Source organism: Rhinichthys klamathensis, unplaced genomic scaffold (genome assembly GCF_029890125.1).
Source record: "Rhinichthys klamathensis goyatoka isolate OS25496 unplaced genomic scaffold, OSU_Roscu_1.1 h1tg000098l_1, whole genome shotgun sequence".
NCBI classification, from domain to species: Eukaryota; Metazoa; Chordata; class Actinopteri; order Cypriniformes; family Leuciscidae; genus Rhinichthys; species Rhinichthys klamathensis.
Window position 1 is genome coordinate 6,635,333 of NW_026606637.1, and position 27,316 is coordinate 6,662,648.

Here is a 27,316-nt window from a genome sequence, read left to right on the forward strand (position 1 = left end):
CTCATTTTGTGTATCTTGAGATACATGTCATATGAACAACTAGTCATCTACGTCATTAAACAATGGTTTAAGTCTTAATAGACAACACAGTCAGTTGTGTAAGCATGTTTTTGACTACAGACTAAAGAGAACCGTTCATAAGAGTTGTTCGTTCAGGAATCAGTTGGCCAACACTATTCACGGACTATTCCGGTTGTGCTGTGTGTTTTCATTTAGTAAAAAAACGGTTTGTAAGAGTTCTTTGTTCAGGATTTTGACAGTTTTATTTCTAACTCTTGCTTTTATGTTTTTGTCGTCATGTCTAAAGGCTGTTCGCCGGCAGCATCCCGAGAGTGACGTTCATCAGCATGGGAGGCTTCATTTTCCTCGGCGCATATGAGAAAGTGCGCCGTACGCTTTTATAAACACCCTCTCCATGGAACAGTGTGGGTCGGATTCCTCAACCCAAACCCTGACCGTACGGCCAGAACTGCAAGACGAGGTCAGAGACCAGCACTGCAGATGAGTGGAGGTTGGTCAAATCTGACTGAGAAGCGCACCCTCTGTCCCAGTTTGAACCGCTGGTCTCGAGTCCACGGCTAGGACACCTGGTGTCTGGATAAAAAGATCACATAACACAGGGGTTTGCATTCCTGCTCAACGGTGCACAACAGATTGAGTTTAACAGCCTGAATTCCACTTATGTTGCACCACAGATCGGGTTCAAACTCAAATGTCATTTTTGCAAACCTATGTGAATCGATTAAAAAAGTTTTTTTTTTGCAAAAATGAATTGGCTATTTGTATTACAACATGACTGCGCCGGTCCTTTATGCGCTTCAGTCATGAATGCACTAATTGGTAACAAGTTCAAATGCGTAACCAATATTATTGCAGTGGATTATCATTACATGTCGAGTCTAGACTTTGATCCTTAAGCTTAAGATAGTTGCTCTACCTGCTTTACTATTATTAGCTGAAAAAACGGATTAGTCCACAGGTGTGAATGTTTGTCTGACCTGTCATGAAGCTTGGGGCACAAGTACAATACAATACTGAAACAGTGGGCAACCACCTTACACTGGTATGCGCTTTCTGTCCAAACAATACACAGGAATGAGTTCAACAAAATCATTACAGCGATTTCTGTGATTTAGTTGGTTTTGGGTTTCTTAAAACAAATGTGAGGGGGCACTAACTTAACCTATTCATGCGAAGTATTTTCAACCACTGCGTCAAAATAAAGACACAAACCAGAGGGAGTAAAAGAGCAACACGTGACTTTAATAAACACTTGTCATTTTGACACTTCAACAGTTTTAGCCATGTGGGTGAACAGCTGTGATTAGAGTTCATTTCAATAAATTAATCTGGTATGAGCCACACATCTGTAGAGTTAACAGATGTGAACTAGTGAGGTTCTTCGCAGAGCTAGATTACACAGTTCACCAGTTGCCCACAGTATCAAAGTACCGCTATGGTCAATTTCAACTTTTGGGGGTTAAACTGGCATTTGCTGTTATCGAACCTTACAAAACTTTCCCCTAGTTTAGTAGTAGAGATGTTTCATTATTTGGCCTAAAAACCTTGGCTGTTGGCATGAACCAGTTTGGCCCAGGCTAACCAACAAAGACAACATGTAGCTTAGCATTAGTTGCTTTAGTCCTGAGACTGTGAGAGCTTAGCTGATGAGGGGGTTCACTTATTCCCGTTTTTTTTTTCCTTTACATGTAGACATTCTGTGTGGTTGAAGGAAGACCCTGAAGCCCAGCACACGTAGCTTGAGTTTTTTTCCCTTTCGTGATTTGGCAGCATTCGGCTTTTCTGTTAGTTAAAAGTCAGTAAGAACAAATCTCTCTAAATGTTAATTGTTGGATAATTTGTTATTTTCCCAAATGTTAAAAAAAGGCGGTCAACAAATACATTTTAAAATTGGGTTTAAATACCACAGGTAGGTGAGTGAAGCAGCTTTAGGTGCCATGTACCTTTGATAACGGAAGAGCCTCGATTGCATTAGAATTTCAGGCTGTAAAAATGTTCAATTCATGTGTTATACGAGTCCTCAAAGTGCTTACATTTCCCATACGCCAATATTTGCCATTTCTGTACCACAACGGACCTGAAATTTCAATGCCGAGCTTTTCCTTCATCACAGACCAGAACATACATATAATCTGACAAAGGAATATTCCAGGTTAAACACCAGTTAGTGATGACAAATACAATACTTGTCTTTGTCTGCCCTTTTTGTGTACACATAGTTTTTGCAAACTGAAGTATGAATTGCAATTCATTTTGTGGTAAAGACACATAGCTGTGTTGTGGGGAGAAATTAACTTTCCCACACCTTTTATCAGTGAATTTCCATGATTTTGGTAAAAGGTGTGGGAAAGTTACCCACAACACAGCTTTGTGAAATCTATCATCATTACTCAAACATACAGTGTGTGTGTGTATATATATATATATATATATATATATATATATATATATATATATATATATATATATATAAATAATTCCCTCAAAAATATAAATTAAGACAAACTTAATCTACCGTTCAAAAGTTTGGGGTTCGTAATATTTTTTTGAATGTTATAAAATATTTAAATACAAGTCTCAATGCTTACCAAAGCACATAAATACAGTAAAATAGTTAAATACAGAAACTGTATTGTGAAATTGCAATTTGACTTCTCTTTTAATATATTTTGAAAGCTTGATACTTGTTTAAAGATTATATGATGAATAGAACCTTCAAATGAACAGCATTTAATTGAAAGGTCACTTGTTCAATTTAAAGCATCCTTGCTGAATAAAAGTATTAAAACCCCTAAGCCTAAAACTAAAATATTACAGACCCCCAAAACATTTGATCGTTTCTATGAATTTTGAAGATTTTGTAAAAATTCAATTACTTGTCTAGGCATCAAAAAGAAAAGAAAAGAAAGTCCCTGATATTTCCAGGTTTTCTGACCATGGGAACCCTGTATCTTATTAACCTAGAATATTCCTTTAAGACAGCCTATTATGATCATTGGGTTATTTAAACTTCAAGTGCATGACAAAATTCCCATTTGTGAAAGGAAAAATATACAGACATCTCCCAACAAAACATGTGGATTTTGATCTTGCAATAAGGCACTGCTTATAAAACTGGGAAAAGCAGGAGAGATCTGTAAAGAAATAGAAATAAAATAACCACTCTGATCTCACCATGCAGCGAATAGAGTTAAACACTCTTTTGTAAAAGTTCTAGAATACATACATTCATATATATGAAAACTCTTATGTACAGCTCAAAGCCCAACGTTATAGCACTCTGTCATACATTTTGCATGCGTCAAATGCAAGCCACATTTCTGAAGTGTGAACAAAGCCTCCCTGAGGAGGATTATATATATATATACATCATTAACGCTCGCACGGGACACCATCGTCCCACTCAAGCTTCGCCTTCAAACTCCGGACGCCCCTATTCTGCATTCAGATAGACGGGGGCAGCTTTGTCTGTGCCCCTCAGTGTGAGGTAGCAGTTCTCAGTGCAAAAGAATAAAAAAAAAAGAGTGATGGTGCGCTGTTAGTCACTGGCCCGCCCGAAGGATTCAGTCTCGCTTAGGGTGGCATCAGGCGTATATGCGTGTCCGTTGGGTAATAGAGTCTGTGTAAGCTCAGACCCAATGTCACAGTCCCCAGACAGGAGCTTTACTGGCCGATGGTAGGTCTCTTCAAGTGAGGGAGGTGTGTCTGACCGATTCACCAACAGTCCTGAAAGAGGATAGGAAAAACAAGAAATATTATCGCTGTATTAAGTCAATGTGAAGTCAATCATCAACATGACATAAATCAATCAAAACTAACATTTAAAAAAATGTGTTTTCGCTAAGTGATGGCAGTAGTAATGATTTATGGGACATGAGTGAGACTTCTTAAATTTATGGCCATCTAAAACACATCCACGGAGCAAAGGATTGATGAATCCGTTCCCTCATCATTCTCACCTTTTCGGTCGAACTGGTGCGATGAGGGCGATGTTGTCACCCTGTCGTGGTTGGTGGGAAAGATGGGAGTTTGACACTCTTTCCTGACCCCGTTGGGTGTGCCATTGCAGTGTGGTTCAGTGTTGTGGGTGGTGAATGATGTCTGGTGTGTCTGCTGATACTCCAGGCCTGAAGGGGGCGCTATCCCATGAGGGAGGTAGTTGCAGTGTTTGGAGTAACTTGTACCGTTTTCCAGGCAGTCTGTACACACATCATAGCCTGAAGCGAGAGAAGCTTGTTTAACTTATGATGTTATGCGAAGATCATTTAAACGGACACATTCAAAGTTGGCATGACATGACAATTCACATTTATTCATCTATTTTGTAAATGTGTGAACTATTAATCAATGCATATGTTTGTTTAATTTTTTTACCTTGTACTGTTTAATCAACTATCACCGGAACACCTCTCTAGTGACACATGCAGGACTTTTTAATCATTTATAGTGTATTCGCACCAGGAAAGTCCGATAGTTCACTTGCTTTGGTCCGGACCAAATTTTTTTTTTTTTGGTACGGTTCGCTTTCACACTGCGCTTTTTGCAAGTGAACCAAAATTTGTAAACAAAACCACACGTGTGCTAAGGTCGTCCATTCATTGGACAAGGATTCTCAAGTAGGGAAAACAGGAAGTGCAAAAAAGGCTCAGCATGGAGATATTTCGTACTGCAATATTTGTTATTTGACTAATTTTGTGTTATTCTGTACAAACGCAATATGAAGAAACTGCGCAGAAGACGGATAAGGTATAAAGTTTTCAGTCATATAGAGGGGCTATGTTCACACATTCAAATAATGAGATTCTTATGCTAACAAGTGCTGTCAATGTTAACGCTTGCGATTAAGTTTGTCCAGTTTAACGCAGCATCATCCTTGTATTGTAACTATCGTTACATTATATGAACTGCAAAAGCTTTTTTTTGCATCAATGCGTGATTAGACTAAAGAGAACGCTCTGTATGTGAATGTCCTGATGCACACACTCACTCATTCATTCCATTCCAATGATGCACACACGACGCGCAGAAAGACGCGCAACAGTATCGTGTGGCCAGACAGCGCGCCGGAATGGAATTCTCTTTCGCACTTGAACAACAACAACACAAACCATTATGCCAAAATCTCCGACTACGGAAGCCTGTTAACTCAAAGGCGCAGTGCTTTCTTGCAATTGGGTCGGTTCATGTTCACACCGTAAACGAACCGTACCAGAGTTCGTTTGGAACCGTACCGAGACCACCTCTTCAGCTGGGTCTCAGTTCGGTTGTTTGGTCCGCACCCGAGTTCGATTGCTGTATTCACACCTGCCCAAAAGGTCCGCACCAAGGGGGGAAACGAACTAGAGTTCGATTCAATCGAAACAAACAAGGCAGGTGTGAATACACCCTTAGTCGCTTAAACCCTCCCCTTTCTTACAATCCACTTCAAGCTCGCATTCATTTGAGTGCATCGCCCAAATCTCATAATCCAATCAACCCTGCACTACATTTTCTACCCTCATTTTATAGAAACTACATTCACAAGGACAAATGTCTAGTCATTAATATTTTAGAGACATGAAAATTTCCATGATTTTTCCGATTTTCAGTGATCATGGGAATCCTGTATTAATTATTATTATTATTATTATTGTATGTTTTAGCCAGAAAGCTAGAATCCCAAACGGAATCTGCAATAATAGAATCCCGCAGAAAGCTTCGCAAATTTCCGAAGAATACATTCCTAAAGTTCTACTTATTTTTGACTGAACTGATCATAATTTAAGCTGCCAAGTAGAATATATTACCATTGTCGTTACTCTCCATTTAACACATTTTGCGTAGTTGAAATATATTCCAAAGGTTTTTCTCTCTCAAAATTCGCTTAGAAAAGGTCAGAAGATTCTGTCTGGATCTACAAGAGAAGCGTGGATACTGTACCATTGTTTTCTATGTGTCCGTTGGGTTGAGATCCGCCATTGGACTCCACTCGTATACACACATCCTGTCTCTCTGATAAAGTGCCCTGAGAGGACAGGTAACTGGGGACATCAGGAGGGACAATTGTCTCGTCTATAAAAGGCAAGAGCAAAGGTTTTAAATAAAAGTCTTGTAAAAACAAAAACATTCTGAGCCCTAAACAAACAAACTAAATCTGTGTGAATATACGCACCTGTGTTTACACTGCACTCCTCGCTCTTCTTCCTCGTCTGGTAGATAATACACACCCAAACTAGTGATGTCACCACAATACTGGTCACCACAGCTATGACAATGATTCCAACAGTAACAGTGCTGGGACTTGTAAAAGGTGCGCAGTCCTCGTATCGCTGGTAAACACTGAGCTGGCAGTGAGCTCGCTCTGTGCCGAGGGTGTTGGACATGACACACGTGTAGCGTCCTGCATCCTCAAAGGTGGTGGTGCCGATCACCAAGAGCTGATTCCCTGGAGTGAAGTGGTGACGGTCGCTGGGACGAAGAGGCTCCTCCCCCTTTAGCCAGGTGATGCGAGGAGGTGGGCTGCCTAAAGCCTTGCACTGCAATGCAACAGTTTCGCCCACCACCACATTTCTATCCTCCATTTCCTGTGCCAGATGAGGGGTCTCTGCAGGAAGATTACAGGGAATAGTTATTGAATTACATACGGACATGAGTAAATTTGTCCAAGTACTTAAAATTCCTTAAATGCCTCGACATTGGGGATTAGTTCATGTCACAGCTGCGAATCGTAATTGTATTGGACAAAAAAAAATCTTTTTGGAAAACGTACATTTTAAATCTGCTTAAATTGTATTTTGACAACTTTAAGGACCACACTAGCATTATGGATATCAGTTCCATATAAAAAATAAAAAAAAGTCTGATTTCTGAACAAATGACTCGGCGAATTAGTTCATTTTTTTGTGAATAAATACAGCAGGACCCATTTGACTGATTTCTAAAAAAAAATATTCCTTTGAACTGGTTCTTTTCAGTGAAAAAACAACAACCACAAAGCAGAATCAGCATTGTCCAATTCCTGATGAATGAGTGATTTTCAGTTAATCAAAAATATACAGTGGGACCACTGTAGTCGGATTTCCAAATGAATGATGCTTCTGAACTGATTCGTTTTAGAGAATGAAAAGCATGTGTGACCAAGTGTAGTCCAAATCCTGAACAAATGACTCTTGTGAACTTTTTAGTGAATCAAAAACATACATCACCAGTGTAGTCGTATTTCCAAATGAATGACTTTCCAATGCGAGCAGTATGGGAAACAATTGACTCGAGTCAATTATTTTTAATGAATCAAAAACATACATCACCAGTGTAGTCTTATTACCAAATGAATGACTCTTGTGAACTGAATTTTTTTTCCAGTGCAAGCAGCATGAAGTCAGATTCATGAAACGATTGACTCTCGAGTCAATTCTTTTTAGTGAATCAAAAACAAAGCCCAGTTTAGGTCGATTATACCACATAATGTCCTCACTAAAATGAGCATTTCACTGTTTCTGTCAAGCAATTACTCAGTCGAGAGCTCAGAAACACTCCAAAATACCACTATGTGAGCCCTCAGCACTTCCTCTACTGCCTGTGACCTCTTTCCTGACCTTTCACCTTCAACCAGCACATAAAGCCCAGCTGCTTCAGACGGGGAAAGAAAAAAAACATTCCTAAGTAGAACTAAGCAGCGGTTGGCAAAACTCCAAACAGCTTAATAAACAAAACTAAATTCCATAATGTAAATATTACAAAAATGACCTTACCTAGCACTGTCAGAGTGACATTGGCGGAGATCATGCCCGCCGTGTTTTTGGCCGTGCAGCTGTACACGCCCATATCCTCAGGCTTCACGTCCATGATGAAGAAGACATCATCATCAGGCATCACACGCATGCGGCGCTCTCGGGCGGCAGGGAAATCCGTACCACCATCTTTCTGCCACGCCACCTGGGGAGTCGGATGCCCTTCGGCCGCGCACTCCAACCGCGCCTTCGTCCCCGTGCGGATCGTGATGTCGCGTGGGGTCTTGACGAATGAAGGCAGCACTGTGCGCATAGAAAAGCAAAGGGAAATTAGCCCTAGCAAGGATTATTCACATAATGTTGCTGCATCAGCACCAAACAAGCCTAGCATTCATAGCTGTGACTAACTCAATTGGTGATGGGAAATGGCTTGATTTGGACGGGCATGAAACCAAAAATGCCTCAGGACAATCAATTTGCATCTGTTGCTCCAACTGACAAGGCATGTAATCTAAGTGCACTGCTAGCAGCAGAGAAGCTAAAAACTTCCCAAGTTCTAGCGGCACAGTTTGGCCTGAATTGTACCAGCAAAATTGGGTTTGAACATTCAAACTATGCTTTCACTGAAAGAAAAGCTCCGAGAAAATGGTGCATGATGGGAACTGGTGTGATTTGTACGTTTAAAGAATTGCACGCAAGACAGCCTTAAAATTGCCTTTAAAAGTGAAGAATTTCAGACTGAATTATAAATTTATGTATAAAGTAATGTTTAAATATATAAACATTATTATATTATATAAATATATAAACATACATATATAACATTATATATTATAATAAGTATGTATAATATTATATAAATATTATGTACATTATATAAACAACTTTAATTCATAACATATTACTAAAATAATATATAATATTCAGGGTTTGGAAAAATCCATTATTACAAATGAAACTGAACTAAACTAGACCCAAAAATATTTATAAAACATTTAAAATAAAAATAATATAATTTTAAATATTTTAAATTATTATATTTATAAATTTAAATTATATGTATAATATGTATTATTAAACAAATATTTTAAGCCTTTAAAGAGATGATATATTTTTGTTAAGTTCAAAAGTTAATGAATGACTATTGTGTATTAAGCATACACTGACATTTAAAAAGCAATGAAATCATTAATTGCAATTATTTGTTTAACAATTAAATTCTTCCATTGGAACAAAAGATCTTTGCATGATGGGCATTTTGGGCAAATGGCATGACTGATGGTCAAACTGAAACGTACAGCTATGTAGTTTAGGTGTGTTAAATGTACCGTTTACGGTGACGCGGGCCTTGTTAGAGTAGGAAGAGCCGAAGTGGTTACTGATGATGCACTGGTAGCGGCCCTCATGGTTGAAGGTGACGTGCCGGAGGTGGAGGATAGTGGTGTACTCCATCACCCCTCCGTCACTGGCCCGCACATGGGCGAAGTTCTCCACCTCAGCTTGGCGTAGCGTCTCCTGGTCCTTGCGCCAGGTGAAGGTCATGGGTGAGCTGCTACTGCTGGCAGCCGTGCAGGTCAGACGCACGTCTTTGCCCAATACTGCTGCCGTGGTGACAGGGTGGACTGTGATCTTGGGTTTGGGAAGATCGTCTGGAAGGAAGTCGATGCATAGACACATTTGAACCCATCTCAAGATTAAGTTCTTTCTTGTTTGTTTGTCATAGACTATGGATGTAGGATATAGCACTGCTTACGACAAACAAAGCTCTGTGGTGGAGCCTGGTAGATGCTGGTGCCCTTTAAGTTCTCTGGGTGGGCACATGTGGCCTGAACGCCCGGCTGCAGCCCTCGTGTCACCAGCCACTCCGGAAACCAGTCCAGCTGGCAGTCGCACAGAAAACTATCACTCTGAATATGACTGCAGAAAGAGGGGACGAAAGAAAGAGCCTCAGCCTGATGGAGATGATTTGACAGAATTGAATTATTGTGCACATGTCGTCACATACCGGTAGTAGCATCCAAAAAAATGGCCAATTTAATACAAGCATAATGTCAAATATTAAAAAAAAATATATGTATAAATAAAGTTATTAAAAATCTCTGTTTAAGAACGGTATTCTGTTCAAAGGTTTGGGGTTGGTAAGATTTTTTGAAGTCACCAAGGCTGCATTTTATTTTTTCAAAAATACAGTAAATTTCTATATATCTTAAAATGTAATTTATTCCTGTGATGTCAAAGATGAATTTTCAGCGTCACATGATCATTTTAGAAATCATTCTAATATGCTGATTTGATGCTCAAAAAACATTTCTCATTATCATTAATGTTGAAAACAGTTGTGCTGCTTAATATTTTTGTGGAAACTGATCATTTCTTTTATAAAAGATAAAAATTTCTTTAAAAAAAAAAAAGTAAAGTGGACTTAAGTGCACTTAAAATAAATATTTAAATTGTCATTAGTGATGGCATTCTATGATTTCCCTGAAAGGAAACTAAACATTTCATCATGACTTGTATGTTCATGCATGTGTATTAAATCGCAATTATTTGACTGTTAACTGTCAGACAAACATTCATGATGTTGAGAAACATTCTGAGTGGTTGTGCGTGTGAAAAGGAGCACGTGTTTAATGGGACTCACAGGTAACGCAGGTTCTTCATCTTGCTGAATGCCTCGGGTTGGATGGAGCGGATGGCATTTTCCCCCAAGTTCCTGTTGAGAGATTAAACAGGGCCCTCAGGGGTGACGAAAAGAGGGCATGGACGTGTTCGCATACAGCTGCTGCACTCGCATGCAAATCTCTTGCCTATTTTTATACGGGATAACTCCGAACAAGGTGGAAAGACCCTAAAATCAGATGTGGAGTTACAGCGTCTGCAGAAATGCTTAAAAATTCCATTTCTTCTACGGAACTGACCATATGCTCCATAACTGTGTTCCTGTGCAAGTTAAAGCTGGCTCTAACGAGACGAGAGCAGCTGGCCTTGCAAACCACCCCGTCCTCTCCTTTTACAAAGACACTATTAAATTGCTAGCAGCCCTCTTAAGCATTTACTTTTGGCAGTAAGAGCAGAACGGCATTGTGGGATACTCACAGGTGCTCCAGAGCCTCCAGGCCCGAGAAGGCTTTCTTGGCCACCGACTTGATCTTGTTTCCAAACAGAGTTCTGCCGTTTCCAGACACGCAGGGCGAGATAAAGGAGTGGGAAGAGAGAAAGAGAGAGAGAGAGAGAGAGAGAGAGAGAGAGAGTGCACAATTAGTTGGGCTGAATCTGATAAGAGAGGGGGATTGTGGGATTGGAAATCCGAACTGTGTAGAGATTAGGAGGAGGGTGAGGAATCGGGGCCCAGCGCAGCTCTTCAAAGCGTACTTTTATCTTTATTAGAATTTAATAGCGATGACAAGGTGGAGCCCAGAGCTCGAGGTCACATGAAAAGCAGCTTCAGTGGCTGGAGGACGACACGGCTTGTAAAGTAATAAAAGTGGCCTTGTCAAGGCTGTGGTTCAAACCCCTTGTAGAGGCTAATCCCGCTCGCTCTTCAAAAGCAGCCGTACACACACACACACACACCGCGGGACGGCGAAGAGGAACGGGCTCCTTCGGGGATGTAACCCCCAACCCAGATGACACGATTTCCATTCTTAAGCATGTTGGACCAAAATCAAGCCCCTGATCAGTGCACTTCCTGTCCAAGAGGGTTTGAGACTCCTCAGTCAGCACCATGAAAGCCAGCACCTCCTCATATAAACCAGATTTGACACTTGACAATGTTGTCGTTTCAATCAGGGGATGATCTTCCTGACCTTGGATGGGCGGATATTGGCTCACAATCTTTAGACGTGTCTAGGGCTGTTGCATGCTGTGATAAACATGACCTTCACAGCAGCAGAGAAAAAGAGATGCACCGATATTAAGATTCCGGCTGATAATGATAGTCTGATCATTATTTTCATGTTATGGCTGATAGCCAATAAATGACCAATGTTAAAAATCTGTATAAATCTATAAAAAGCTTTAAAATTTACCTTAAATTAAAAATAAAGTAAAAATTAAAATTTTTAAATGCTACAAGGCATCATAGTACTCTTAGATTCGTTAAAAATCTGTAGATTTTTCACAGTGATTTGCTAAAGATTACAATGTTCCCTTTGTAATTAAATTATTAGTGAGAATAGAAATCAACGATGAAGGCAAAGGTAATCTAAATGTAAAAATAGGGGAAATGAACATGCAGAATTATTATTGATGGATACCAATAAAAAATAAATAAATTGGTAAACGCTTTACAATAAAGGTCCCATTAGTTAACACATTAACTATCAATGTGCAATACATTTGTTACAATATTTATTAATCTTTGTTAATAAAAATGCAACTGTTCATTGTTAGGTTATTTTAGCTCAGGTCCATTAAATAATATTAACAGATACAACTTTTGATTTTTAAAAATGTATTGGTAGATTTTGAAATTAACATCAATTAAGATTAAGAAATGCTTTAGAGCTATTATTCATTGTTAGTGCATGTTAACTAACATATATATGAACAAATTAAACCTTACTATAAAGTATTACCAAATAGTTTTATAAAGTATAAGAAATGTCATTATAAATGTGCAAAAAAATATTGTATCATAGTAAAGAGCCATTCAATAATGTCTCTTTATTAAATAAAGCATTGATTCAAAAATGATGATAACTATAGCCGTGAGATATTTTATTTTATTTCTATTTTTTAGTTTCCTGAGTCGCCTAGTTTATTCAATATGTGGCCAGAAAACCGTGGCTCTGCCGTGTCTGTCAGCGGCCTGATGGTCTGTGTGTGTGCGACAGCATCTGTCATCTCCTGAAAGACTAAGACATCACCTCCACTCATCTCCTCAGGCCCCCCCACCATTCCTGAAGCAGCCACCCATCTGCAGGTCATCCTCTGGGCAGCCTCGAGTCCTGGCCTTCCTTTCCAACCCTATCATTCAAAAGCTCTAGTATTCCAAATAGAAACCATTGAAATAGATGCTAACTGGATCCATTGACATCATGGGCAGGGTCACACACATTCGGAATCTGTGCGCAGATATTTGGAGCGTACAAATGATTCACAAGAAAATTATCAAAAAAAAGGTCAAAATTGTCCCTAAAATCCACTAAAACTTTTGAACTATAGAAATGGCCCCGTCTTGTAGAAAGAAAACAATGGAAACGACTTTGATGTTGTGTGCATCGATCTCTAATTCTCACTCGCATGTTCCCAGGTTGGGTGAATAGGCTTTCTGGCAGGGTGGCTGTCAGGATTTGGCGAGGGATGTGCATCAACAGGCGGCTTCCGCAGATTTGCGAACCTCCGCTCCCATAACAAAAGGCGCAGATCGGTGCGTTTGATGTGTGTGAGCACACCCCCCTCCTTCGCCTGCCTCCCTTTTTATGCCCTCGCTGATTCCATCACAACAGCAAAGCCAAGAGCTCATCTCCTATCGGTCAATGATGAAAAGCGTTCGCTCCAGTACTCAAACTCAAATGACCTCCATCACTAAGACTTCCCTTCCCAAAATGTGCACTGCATAAAATATAAGCCTCGTGCAAGATGCGGGTTGAGGTTACCTGCGCTTCCTCTTCTTTTTGAGTCAATAAACATGACATTTTCTTGGGAAAGTGTGGCCTGATGTTTATTGTGGAGCAGGATATTAGGGATTTCAATTGTCATGGTTGCAACTGGTTTAAGAATGTCCAAAAATGTAAGTGCAGAGGGAAAGGAAAGAGCATAACACTCACAGCTTGTTGAGGTTTTCGAGGCCAGTGAAGGCCCCATTGGTGTCCTCAATAGTGCCAGAGATGTCATTGTGATCCAACTCCCTGCAGAGAGAGAAAAAAAAAAAAAAGAGATTAGGAAAGACACAGAGAACATGGAACAATTTACATTTGCTAAGCTCCGCCCACCTTGGTTGCTGTTGTTAAAGTTTAGATCTTCCCCGAAATGTGCCGGAAACTTCCATGAACAGTGATTTTGAAAATATATACAGTGAAATACATACATTGGATAATATATATAGCCTATATTTCTGGAAAATATTCTTTTGTGAGCTGGAATGAAGTGCGAAGAATCACTTTTATCTGCCATTCTTTAAATAATTTTGTAAAAATGTACATATCTAAATGCATTTTTATATAACATTTTCAATTTATTTTAAATATATTTCATATGTATATAAAATAACATTGAATGAGTGTTTTAGCATCGTTTCAATCATTTCTGTAGAAAACAAATGAGGTAGGATTGGTCAGTAATGTTTTTAAGGCGGTGCTTAGCGGAGGGTCAATTCCTCGTCCATAAACCGCTGACAGATGTTCAGCAGTGGCACAAGCTGCCCTGGACACCTGGTTAAAAACAAGAACGTCCAACAAACACTCTCTTTCTTGCTTTCTCTCCCTCTCTTTCCCTCTGCCAACCAAGCACATTCTTTTCTTTGTGAATTGTGACATTAAGGAGCGCAGCAACGCACAGGCCAATGCATGAATAATGCATGACAGCTGAAAGCGTCTTGCACAAACACAACTCTTTCACACAGTTGCACACATATACTCACTCTGACAGCCGTTTGAATCAGTCACCGCACCAACCATGTTGGCAGGTAAAGGCATATGGGCATACGCATAAAACAGCTTCAGACGAATCTCAAACAAGCCTGGACAGTGCCAGCGGCCTGCCTAAAAGACCCTGACTTTCTGATGTAAATCTCTAAACATGACGGATGTGGCTGGCCTGTTCCTCGAATTTAAATAATCATGCTTTTGAACACATTTTTCACTGAAACGAAATGTTTCCCAAAGAATACAGTTTTTGCATGCACCTACTACAAACAATAGATGGCTGTTTGTATGAGGGGATGAAGAGATTCTCACATCGCAGACACTAAACAAGAATTCAACGTTCTAGTGCGCATGTGTTCGCGCACGCTCTCAAATGGAGTATACTTTGAAAGGCTGTGTGTTTGGCTGTACGCATACAAAACTCATGTATACTTTGGGCTTTAAATGGTATAAGGTGAGGTCACGTTTACCGTTGTTCTGTACATTTTCGTGGGTGAAATCCAGTCATTTCAATAGGAATCCACGCAATCGGGAATGTCACGTGAGTATGATTTAACATAGATTTTGTATTATAAATTTGCAAATGCGCCACATTGACCAACAGAAAGTTGCTTGGTTTGAAAGTGAATTCTGTGTGAGCTGTGCTTCATACATTGCTATACTAGTGATAGCACCTTTAAAGAATACCATTAAAAGCCCACCAAAACATTGTAAAAAACTATTGTTGATGAATAGTAATCATCTCATAGTACCATGGAATTACCATCTGATGCCATTTTTGTAAGGGGTCCCTGTGTTTCTATGCCATTAAAAAAAGACTGTTGTCGCTGAAAAAGAATAAATGTCTTTTTGAGGTGAGAGGGTGGAGGGATTGAGCCAGTTCCCTCCAGCCTGACGACCGCCCCCTTGGCTCTTTCTGTTACTTTCCCTCCATGCCTAGGCTTGGTTGCCAATTTCCTATTCTTTCTGGCTGGCTGCTTGTGAATGGACCCTGGCTTGTTAATGACAGTAAGGGCGGAGGCCCCCAGGCCTGACCCCCACCTCCTCGGCTCAAAGACGGTCCGGTTCTGGTCTCTCACACCCGACCAGGGCTTCTCTCGCCCGGCCAGAAGCGCGCACCAATTAAAACCTCCCCTGCTTCTTTTCAACCGGAGCCCCAGCAAGGCACTAAGGCCATGATTAGATTAGAACTGGCTCAGAGAGCTAGTGAGGGAGAGAGAGAACGATATAAAGGAAATCAAGCAAGTAAGACATAAAGGAACGACGGAACAAAAGAAAACAGAGGCCCTCACAATCGCACTTCACAGGCCCCTTCCCCCCACACTCTGCCCACTGCCAGCAGCGCTGAGGGCCGTGTTGTGCCTTGGCTTGTCACCCCACTGTGAAAAAGCCTTCAACTAAGAAAGTAAAGACAGAATTCTTCTCTCTTTTCTCTTCTGAGACACTGAAAGAGGGGGGCATGAAGTGGCGGTTGAGACTTTGTGTGTCTATAGAAGTCAGGCTGGAGAGTTGGTCTCCCATAATGCCTTTCACTGTGCGGGGGATAAAAAACAGAGGTTGCCTCTACTAGGAGGCCTTGAGCAGGGAGCATATGTGCATCCAACTTTGGTGGGAACCAACAAGGAAACAAAGAGGAAAAGAAACCAGAACGTTTTCTCACCAGACTTAATGGCTAACAGCTACTTTAGCAAATGCCACTAAATCATTCAACACGTTTTTCTGCCACAGTTTTAATTCATGTAGAAACTAAGACTGTTTTGTGTAACCATTTCATGAAGGGAAACACTGTCTAGAACGATTGATTTCAATGGGGAAGGTGTGTTACTGACACACGTGCATATGTAGGCTTTTTTTTTTTTATCATTTTTTGACAGGCAGGACTCTTATTTCTACGTATATTTTTACAATTTTTTATTATATTTTATCGGTTTTTCTTTAGTATTTTGTCATTTTTATTTATTTTATTTTCTGTGTTGGTTACCATTTTATTTTTTATTTAAAGACTTAAATTACTGGGTAGAAAAAAAGAGCAATGTGATCAGGGCAGAACGGACTTGAACCTGCTTCCCCCATACGAGCACCGTGACTCAGTGTGACAGAGCAGTGGCGTAATGGTTTGGCATGTAGACTTCCAAACCACTGTGCCACAGCTTTGACACTATCAAGTGTTTTTCACATGCAGGATTAGTCTTAGTTCAGGATCCCAGAGGTTTCCTCACAGGGTAAGAACACTTACAGCGTACGCAGGGAACTAAGGCCTCTGAACGCTCCCTCCGTGATGTGAATGATGGAATTGTGTCCCAAACGCAGCGAGATCAAATTCACCAGCTTGGCAAAACTACCCTCAGACAGCTTCGTCAGGTTATTATAGGACAGGTTCCTGAAAAAAAATGGAAAACAAACAAGAACTGTGTTCAACTTTTGCATGTCCATATTATAGTATCCTCGATTAGCTTTTTCAATGTTTATCACAGAAGGTTGATGTCTCATCAGGCAGTCTCGTCCACAATGCAATAACAGCCATGTCATAAACCTATCTGCAAAATCATGGCGGACCACTCAGCTGATACAACAGTCAACATGCCCTACCAATAAAGCCTGGTTACCCCCACAACGGACAAGAGTGTTAGCTAGAGGAAGATATCGCACAATACGCTTGACAGGACTGCGCAGTGTATACACACATTCACCCAGATAAGATCACTTTCACTCAGGTACAGATCTCTGTGTAACACTTGGCAGACATATACGTGGAGGATTACGCTGTTTTCTTTAACTAGCATCAGGAGAGATGAGTGAAAACGGTGCTGAGCTCCTAAGCGCTGGCAATCCCGTGCATCATTAGGGGATAAACAGAGCTTATCTACAGCAAGACGAGGAGTGCTGTGCGTTTAGTGCAGTAGGTGATACTGCGGACAAATGCATTCGTGTAATGTAAAGATTGGGTGCGATTACATGTTGTTGTTTTTTACCAGGCGTCAAATTTGAACAATAATCCTCTTGTAGATTATATTCTGTTATATACACTATCGTTCAAAAGTTTGGTGTAAGTTAGATTTTGTTTCACGAAATTAGATTTATTCAGCAAGGATGCATTAATCTGATCAAAAGTGACGGTAAAGACATTTACAATGTTACAAAAAATTTCCGTTTCAAATAAATGCTGTTCTTTTGATTTTTCTATTCATCAAGAATCCTGAAAAAAAAAAATTTATAATGTTTTCACAAAAATATGAAGCAGCACAACTGTTTTCAACATTGATAATAATAATAAAAAAAGTGTTACTTGAAGACCAAATCCGCATATTAGAATGATTTTTGAAGGATCATGAAGACAGGAGTAATGATGCTGAAAATTCAGCTTTGGCCAGGGTTTCTGCAGGTATCTTCAAATGAAATTAAATGCCTTTTTAATGCTTTTTTAATGCCATTTTTAAATGTTTTAATGCCATACACGACCCATGATTAACCACGTATATATATATATATATATATATCCTGGAACACATTGGCATAATTTGCGGGTGGGGCGGGTAGGACATGTCCCCACCACTTTTTGCCAGGTTCGATTGTGTCCCCACCATTTTTTAAACATCTCACGTCACAGATGTACCAATACAAATAAATAACATTTTTCCAGTTAAAGGGATAGTTCGGCCAAAAATGATATTTAACCTTGTTTCAGACGAACACATTTTCAGTTATTTTAGAAAATGTCTTAGACCCTTCAGTGGATATAATGTGAAGCAATGGGGTCCACCTCCTTCAAGTCCCAAAATGTGCATACATCCTTCACAAAAGTAATCAATCCGGCTCCAGGGGGATAAACGAAGGCCTTCTGAGGGTAATCCGTGCGGTTTTGTCGTAAAAATATACATATTTAAAACTTTATAAATGAAAATATCTGACTTCCGGCAACGATCGAAGCGCGTTCACGGGTGATGGAAGTCGGCGTATGAGGTAGGACGTAGCCTAGGAACCGTCGTGACGTAGACGTTGTTTTGCTCTGCTCTCTGGCTGCGCAGGCGCGTTCGTTCTACGTCACGACGGTTCCTGGAGGTGGACCCCATTGCTTCACATTGTATCCACTGAAGGGTCTAAGACATTTTCTAAAATAACTGAAAATGTGTTCGTCTGAAACAAGATTGACATATGCATCTCGAACGGCTTGAGGGTGAGTAATGGATGTGTTAAATATCATTTTTGGCCGAACTATCCCTTTAACTCTAGCAGAGCATTCATTTCGTTCGTTTGTTAAATAAGAGGCGATCTGAAATGAGTTATTTTTGAAATCAAGTGACCAAAGTGCTCGTCTATTCGTTACGGCGAAATCACAAAACATAATGCACACAAACGTGTCCCTGCTTGATATACAACCACTGATAAACAATCGGTTTTGATGAGGGGAAAAAACCTACTTCTTAGGGCGGATTAGAACCCAGGACCTCTGACACGCTTGGCAAAAGTTCTGACACTGGATTATTAAAGTACATACATAAAATAGTTGGATCTATGTATTTATTTACGTGAAAATTCTATTTAAATCGATTTTACGGCGCCGATTCCCATTGTCCCCAACTTAAACACTTTTTTACAAACCCTGCAACCATGTCTTACAATTTTCATTTTCCAGCCACTTTGGCTTGAATTTGCACTTTCCCATTTTCCCAAGGTTCAGACCGGTCAACCGCTGTACAAAATGCCCGCGTCACCTCCGCACCTCACGGCAATTTTGCTCTGGCCGGAAGCAATTACCATACTGGTTCCGATTGTTTATCACACTAACGTACATATTTTGCGACAACAAATAAAAATGATTAATTATGAAGGCTATATTCAAATAAATTGATATAAAATTCTCTTCAAAACTATCAACATTTTTAATGCCTGTAGGAATCAAATTTAATGCTTTTTAATGCCATTTAAGGCCTTAATTTTCACAGAATCCATTTAAGGACTTTTAATGCTTTTTAATGCCCCGCGGAAACCCTGTTTGGCATTACAGGAATAAATTACAATATATTAAAATAGAAAACTGTTATTTTAAATTGTAATAATATTTCACAGTACTGTTTTTACTGTATTTTTGATCAAATAAACGCAGCATTGGTGAGCATAAGAGACTTCTTTAAAAAAAACAAACATTTTTTTTAAATCGTACCAACCCCAAACCCTGAATGGTAGTCCATACATGTACAAATATCTGAAAAGCATCTTAAAAAGAGTAGATTTTTATAGATTCTAAATCATAAATGTCATTCTAACATTCATCAAGCAACATTGTAGCAATGCATTTCAGAGAAAAACTCTACATGAAATGCACACATATGTCTGCGCTATCAGCTATCTCAAACCATTAAAGTTACAATAATGCATTATATGATTCTTATTATTTTAAATAAATATATATAAATGTAATAATTAAATAAAATTGTATTATTCTTTAAAACAAGAAATAAATGTACATTATTATTTTCAGTTACATTTGTTGATTTTTATATGCTGAAGAAGAACGAGTAGTAGAAATCTCACAGTTCTCGGAGTCTCTCACAGAAGCCCCAGCCCTCAGGGTTAAAGTAAGAGATAGAGTTGTTGGAGAGGTAGAGCTGCAGGAGCGACTCCAGACCGTACAGAGAGCCGCTGTTCACCTCCCGCAGATTGTTATAGTCCAGGTGCCTACAGATGACAAATGCACACAATATAATAACTATATGATGCAAAGAGATTCACTATTGCAGGTCACTTTGATTAGAAATGTCAGTTAAAAAAATATGAAGTACTATCAATTGTGTACTATTCTGACAGCTATTAATAATTATGTACATGTGGTAACAAGATTCGGACTCACAGAACCCTCATCCGGGCCAGGCCCCAGAACGCCCCATCCGTCAGCTTGCTGATGTTGTTTCTCTGAAGCTTGAGAACTTCTAAACTGCTCAAACCTTGGAAGGTGAGTCCCTCGATCAACCGCAACCTGTTCCTGCTTAGCTCCCTACAAAACACAAAATTAGAATGGGATTAAAATAAATGACCAAAAAGGTACTAGAGGAAATGTCCACAGCATGATATTCTAAAGACATTAAAAATATAGGTCATTTATTGGGATCTATGCTTTCATATAGAACCTTTAACATCCATGGAACCTTTCCATTGGACAAAAAGTGGAAAAAGGTTCTTCAGATTATTAAAATATTTGTCACACTGGGACAAAATGGTTCTTTTAGGAACTGTTTACTCAAAGGTTCTTTGGAAACCCAAAATGATTCTTATATTTTTGAAAACTTAAGAGCGTAGAATTGTAAACAGATAGGCATGTCCAGCTGACCATCAGGTCAAATAAAGCAGCTCTGCTCCCTCTTTGATGCCATTACTAACTAACCTATTGTTCTCGCTCACCAACATAGCTGTGGCTTTGTGGTTGCTGAAATACACTCCAGGTGTGTGTGAGAGGTTTAATATGAGCTTATGTTGCCTCATTCATACATAGATTCAGTATCACTCTGTCCACCTGAAGAACAAAGCAAATTTTTGATGGAAGTCTGTTATGAGCAGAAACAAAGAGCTTAGGTACAGATGGTTAAGCTTGGGGCAAAGAGGGATCCATGCTCTGCAGTGGAGTGAAAGAATTGTTCTTCTCTGATGTTTACCAGTGGTCTTCTGTCATGAATGCTGATACGTTTAATATAACATCTGGAAACAAGTGTTGGGGGGAGGTACTTTAAACTGTAGCTTCCAAAGCTGCTGAATAAATTTAAAATATAGTTTAAACTACTCAACTACTCATACATTAAAAGTCGATTAACTACCCTTTTGAAAACGCAGTTGCACAATAACAACAACAACTGAATTTATACTAATGTGACCAAGTCAAAAACAGTAGTAGTATAGAGATGTAGAGTTTTGTCACATTACCCTTGGGTTTACCTTTAAAATGTTCTTGTGTTTGAAAACAGTTGGAAGAAGTGCAATTAAAAGGAGTAAAACCTGGGGGTCTTAGTTTAATTTTAACTTGACAGGCCATCTTTAAAACGCAGTGGAGCATGCCATGAAAAAAAAAACAGTGCGAATTGTGCTACAATTGAAACTAAATGCATTTAAAGAAGCAAATTCTGGTAAAAGGGTTTTACTATGTTGCCACTTTAATTGAAGCACAACAATAAAAACGAACAAAAATACAAAAAAATGGGGTCAGTAAAATGTTTTTTAAAGTATAAATATTAATTATTATAAATATAATTATTTAATATTATAAATAACTTTTTTATTTTAATATATTTTAAAATGTAATTTATTTCTGTTATGGCAAAGTTGAAATTTTAGTCTTCAGTGTCACGTGATCCTTCAGAAATCATTCTAATATACTGATTTGGTGCTCAAGAAACATTTATTATTATTATTATTATTATTAATGTCGAAAACAGTTGTGCTGCTTAAAGGTGCAGTAGGTGATTTCTGAAAAATGCTGTTGATATTTGAAAAATCACCAAAACACTCATACCCCTACCCATAAGGATCACACCCCTTGATAGCTCCGCCCCCAAATTTACAAACACACTATGCAACACAGGCACCTCCCCTCTAATGAGTGTATACAACCCTTACTGCTGATTGGCTACAAGTGTGTGTTGGCGCTAAGTCTGATCCATTTTCAACAGCGTTTCTCAGAAATCACTTTGGAAACTGTGATACTTTTTTTTTCAGGATTCTTCAATGAATAAAGTTCAAAAGAGCACCATTTAATAATTTTTTTTGTAACAATAAATGTCTTCAGTGTCACATTTGATCAACTAAATAAGTCCTTGTCCTTAGAAAGTATTCATTTCTTTGTTTCTGACCCCAAACCTTTGAGCGTGTGTATGGACCAGTGCACTCACAGTTGTGTAAGCTTGGGCAGCTCCAGGCCTTTAACAGGAAGGTGGGTCAGTCGGTTCCGGCTAAGTCTGAGGATCTGCAGACTCCCGGCGAGGTTCTTAAGCGCCCCGAACTCCAGATGAACAATCCTATTACTGCTCAGGTGCCTACAGAGATGAAATATCACGCTTCAGATTATGAAAGAATACAGTGTTACATGAACACAGATGTTCACAGTTACATCTATTTGAAAGAGAGAGAATGAGTGCGTTTCTTACAGGTCCTTGATTTGTAACCCCGGAGGGAAGCAGTGCTCTCTCAGCTCTGTGATGTCATTATTACTCAGATCTAGCGTCTCCAGAGCAGAGAAGTTCTGCAGCAGGCTCCCCTCCAGTCTGCGGATTTTATTATGGTGCCTAGAAGGGGAAAAAAGAACACATCTATTATAACTAACTCTATACACAGCTGTACAAACCTTCACTGAGTGTTTAATATGGCTTCATGTGACACTCTGGACAGATTACATACTAATCTATGTCTACACAGATCAGGCAAACAAATGGAATATCCTGACAAGTGTAGATCTACCCTTGGTTACTTTAGACTTATAATTCTCACGTCACGTTATAGCAGTGTTTTTCGGTTTATTAGTGCATAGGCAACCATGTTAAACTATATGTTGGCCCACATATCTGTGCTGATAGGCAGCTGGCTGCTCTAACCACATGAGGCTCTTTCGGAGAGAATGTGTCAATGGGGCTTTGAAGCCCAATGGAGGCTTGTTTCCACACACGCCTTCAGAAGTGCCAAGTGACTGTGGCTAGATACGGTAACTTGATTTGTCAACACACAGATGCAAACGCACAAACACATACAGGCCTGGAATCCCAAACAAAAACCCAGCAATGGTGACAAATATCAGTCAGATGAAAGATTCATCTAAACCGGTGTATGGCTGTTTCCGTACATAAAGCTTTGGGTGCAACAGAAGAGATTAACAACAGACTAAATATATTATGACTCAAATAACTTATAAGACAACTATATGCCTCTTTATTTCAGCTTTTAAAGCAAATTTTCACACCAAGTGAAAGACAAGATTTTAACCCGAAACAATGCATTTCTATGATATGCATTACACCTCATTTTTGCATTGGACTCTGTGTTAATACTTTTGATGCAAAAAAATGTGTTATGTTTGCGAATATTTTTAGTCAGAAAAGTGTGTAAAAAAATCTGACAATCAACCTTTTTTCCCCTCAAATCTTAAATCATGAATTGGATTTGGATTAGATTCGCTGTGAAGTTTTAGGGTTAGTTTGTGCATATTTTAACATTTTAGTTTCGTTTAGTCACACAAAGGTATAAAAAAATCCGGTATCCAATATTTTTTTAATGTTCTGCATTGTATTCGGATTAGATCGTGAACACTTGTTTTGTTTGCGAATATTTCAATCTCTTGTTTTGACCCAACTCAGTCAAAAGTAAAATTAATAAAAGTTCAAAAAAAAAAAGTGAACATGTTGTGTTTGTGAATATTTTGTGTTTTCTTGTCATTTAGTTAGTTAGGCTCGGTGTGAACGGTTGTTAACGTGGTAAAGACAAATCAATAACAGTTTTCTCTCAAGGGGGCTTTGGATTTCTGTCCTTCCCCCTTTTTTCTTTGCTTCTATTTCTCTTTAGGGTTGAGGCATGAGAAAGCAGCTGACTTAAGAATCACACTTGTTTTTGCCGGCCACGGAAGGAATGGCGAGGTCAAGCTCTCCACATCTGGAATTTGTTTTGGGGTAGTTTCAGAGTAAGCCATCCCCGCACTGGAGGATGGGACAGTACTAAAGAAAAAAAAAGAAAAGAAAATCTCCTTCTATTAAATTTGCTACTAAAAAACAAAAACAAAAAAGTAAGAGAGAGGGCTTAAGGAAATGAAGTTGCATAAGATGAAAGCTTAGGTTACAAGCTTTAGGGTAAAAACCGTGGGATATGAATATGGTTCATTCAACACAATACTATATATCAATGTCCCCTTGAATTACTATCTGCTACCATTGCTATATCATGGTACCGCCACAGTACTCTTTTTGCACGGATACAATGGGCCAACCTAACCTCATATTCAAATATTCTCCATACCAAATATGAGAGATGTTCGGTCGAACCTGAAACATCCTCCATTGAGGCTGGCTAGTCATGCTCAACGCTCCAGCACCTGCACTATGATCAATGCTAACAGGAAACCCTACAAAGACCAGGCAGACAGGCCCATACAGCGAAGACGAGTCTGTACTGGAACAACAAAGCCTCCTTATTCGGCTTCCCAATACTGAGTAAATCTCACGGTAAACACACGGTCCGCTGAGACCAAGAGGGGATTTCTGCTCTGGTTGTCTGCTGGCAGGTGTTCTGTGGGAGCCTAATAGACCAGCAAGGCCTTTCCCAGTGAAGACGGGACCCGGCAGACACGCAGATGCTCCCTGGGTTGACCGTTTAACTGGAATTCTGGGTGGGAATTGTGAGAAGAGGGGAAAAAGAAAGAGGAATGGAAGGACAGAAGAAAGAGCGAGCGAGAACGACGGAAGGAAAGAGAAAAGGAGGGAGTACCCCCACTGTCCCACCTGAATAAACAGACAGAGGGTATGGATGAGGACGTGTGCTGTGCTTACCGCCCTACAGGATGTTCCTGTGACTAACAGAGCACTGAGACTCCACTGAGTAGCAGGTCAGCAGCTGGTGACCTTCTCCGGGCAAAAAAAAACATGCTGACGTTAAACGAGAGAAACGGTCCAGTCTCATGCGCTGGCCATCCCAGGCCTGAATCCATTTTAAAGTGGTACTGCTGGGATCTGTACTCACCACATCCGGGTTACAGCAGATCCGAAACCGGACCCAAGGCAAAACGATACTTTACAAATAGTTTACAAAGACTTTGCTTGTGGTTTAGTTGTTTTTCTTACACTTGTTGGGGTTAAACTGAAATACTATAGCTGGATTCCAAATCAACGTCTGGATCAGTGTCGGAATCAGTTGTTGGGGGGAGAGAGAGAGTGTGGGAGCTGAATGTCTTAGCCAGTTAATCCAACCAAAGCAGCACCGCACAGAGGATAAGAAGGTTAGCTGCTTTAGGCAGCATTGATTGGCTTATCTGCTTGATGAACTCTGAAAGTAAGGAGGAGAAATGGTGTGGGAAGGTTTTTGAAGGGTGTTCTGAGCCCTCAAAGATTGTTTCAGGTAGGGTTGGATCGGAATGGTCGAGTAGACTAGTTAGTCCAACAACTAACAAGACCCATATTGTTTATTTGTTTTAAAGGGATAAATTCACCCAAATCGCCCATTATGTCATTCCAAATCTGTGTGACTTATTTGTTCAGCAGAACACCAGATTACATATTTTGAAGAATGGTGGTAACCAAATAGGTTTTATGACGATTAACTTTTATTGTATGAGAAAGAAAAAAAAAGAAATTTTCAGAATATCTTATTTTATGTTCCACAAAAGAAAAAAAGTCATACCGGTTTAGAATGACATGAAGGTGAGTAAATGATGGCAGAATTTTAATTTATAGGTGAACTATCCCTTTAATATTTATTTTTATATTATTTTAATTCCATACCCTTACAAGTACCACTGTAATATTACCAGCAAAACATTTTGCAACACATTTACTTTGTTGCAAAGTCTTCAATTATTAAATTTCAACAATTATCTAAAAAAGTCTAAATGAAGAGTTCTTCGGTTAGTCATTTAACACCACTTAGTCAAATTTAAAAAATATGTTTAATTTGTTTTGTTTTTCACAACCCTAACATTAGTCGGGGAAGCCAAACAATTAGTTATTGGTGGGTCCATAAAGCAGCAATAGTAACAGGTTTGTCCAAAACAACAAAAAAGGACACATGGTCGTTTGAGTGTTGTCACTATATGGCTGTGTGATATATGAAAGTTTCAATAAATTTTGGGCAATTTAATATTTAAGAATATTACTTTTGGCAACAAAACAACATTGTTAATATATCAGTGATTTATTGTGATTTTTATTTGGCTATTATATATCCTAAAAAGATATAAATATATAACTTCTTATATATATATATATATATTTTTTTTTTTTACTTCTCTTAAACATTGAGTCTAATTAGTAACAATGGCAAATGTATGCCATAGTGAAAAGTCGTTGAACAGATGAAAAATATTTATATTATATCAAGATCAATGTGACAATCAAGCGGTTTAACATAAATAAATGTAGGCTCCAGACCCCCGTCCCCCACCCCATGTCCTACCATACACCTTAAACACCCAGCAAGAGTAACATCTGTCAAACACTTCCCAACAGTCCACAATCACAATGAACTAAAACGCCACAATGTGCATGATCTGTACTATATGCTGTGGCAGTAAAAAGTGAGACCAGATGTCCAACATCAAACTGTTTGAATACGACTGTCATCAGTCAAAGGAAAAGATTAAAATCAGTAGAATGCCGACTCTGCTGTTTAAACACTTCACTAGAGAAAGAGGGAAAGAGAGCGCTACTGTTTAAATGCCGTACTCGGTTCAGATGAAACGGGGCATTGAGGAGTTTGGTGTTGGTGACAGACGAAGCAGTATTTTAGTGCTGGCTCTGTGGCCGTATCACAGGGGGCTGCTGTCCGACAGCATTCCAGCTGGTGAACTCAGAGGGAAGGAATTCTGCGAGCGTTCCTTCCGAACAAGAGCCACGAGCAGGAGTAGGGTCAGGTGTTCCTCACAGGTGGAAATCGAGAACTCTCGCTCTTTCTGTTCCTACCCCTTCATCCGTCCGTATCAGTAACCATCCGATCTCGCCCCCTTTCCGACTGACCCCTCCCCCATTTCTTTTACAGTAAACCATTTGATTGACAGCTACAGCTGGGCGTTCTACTACATTCAGCTGTGCGGCTCAAAAAAGACGAGCCCTTCCCGATATGCAGCGACCCTCTATAGCAACAGGCCTCGAACCAGGGCCAAAAAAAGAAGCACCCTTCCATTTGGACCTACATTCCCTGATCATCACCCCCCATTCCAACCTTTCCCGATATCCTCCAATCACAGCTCGGCAGTGTAATATCAAATGTTCCAATCCTGTGAATTGAACTGAGACGGTATTTCATCATTTCTGGGAGATGGTGATT

General features: G+C 39.5%; 2 protein-coding genes across 2 annotated transcripts in view; one reads left to right on the top strand and one right to left on the bottom strand.

Moving 5' to 3' along the window:
* slc25a26 (solute carrier family 25 member 26) overlaps window positions 1–457 on the top strand; it is a 63,774-nt gene extending 63,317 nt beyond the window's left edge. Inside the window, 1 exon segment of the mRNA XM_056252819.1 lies at window positions 308–457. Within this exon segment, the coding sequence (XP_056108794.1) occupies window positions 308–404 (97 nt within the window). The 3' untranslated portion in view covers window positions 405–457.
* Window positions 458–2,826: 2,369 nt separating this feature from the next.
* The window catches only part of lrig1 (leucine-rich repeats and immunoglobulin-like domains 1), a 38,377-nt gene continuing 13,887 nt past the window's right edge, over window positions 2,827–27,316 (bottom strand). The window contains exons 4-18 of the mRNA XM_056252825.1: window positions 22,447–22,584; window positions 22,192–22,335; window positions 20,166–20,309; window positions 19,850–19,993; window positions 16,554–16,697; window positions 13,502–13,582; window positions 10,827–10,898; window positions 10,372–10,443; window positions 9,484–9,647; window positions 9,059–9,379; window positions 7,752–8,033; window positions 6,173–6,604; window positions 5,941–6,072; window positions 3,981–4,238; window positions 2,827–3,747 (exon numbers count right to left, since the gene is read on the bottom strand). Coding sequence (XP_056108800.1) covers window positions 3,560–3,747; window positions 3,981–4,238; window positions 5,941–6,072; window positions 6,173–6,604; window positions 7,752–8,033; window positions 9,059–9,379; window positions 9,484–9,647; window positions 10,372–10,443; window positions 10,827–10,898; window positions 13,502–13,582; window positions 16,554–16,697; window positions 19,850–19,993; window positions 20,166–20,309; window positions 22,192–22,335; window positions 22,447–22,584 — 2,716 coding nt within the window. The 3' untranslated portion in view covers window positions 2,827–3,559. The remainder of the gene's footprint in view (window positions 3,748–3,980; window positions 4,239–5,940; window positions 6,073–6,172; window positions 6,605–7,751; window positions 8,034–9,058; window positions 9,380–9,483; window positions 9,648–10,371; window positions 10,444–10,826; window positions 10,899–13,501; window positions 13,583–16,553; window positions 16,698–19,849; window positions 19,994–20,165; window positions 20,310–22,191; window positions 22,336–22,446; window positions 22,585–27,316) is intronic.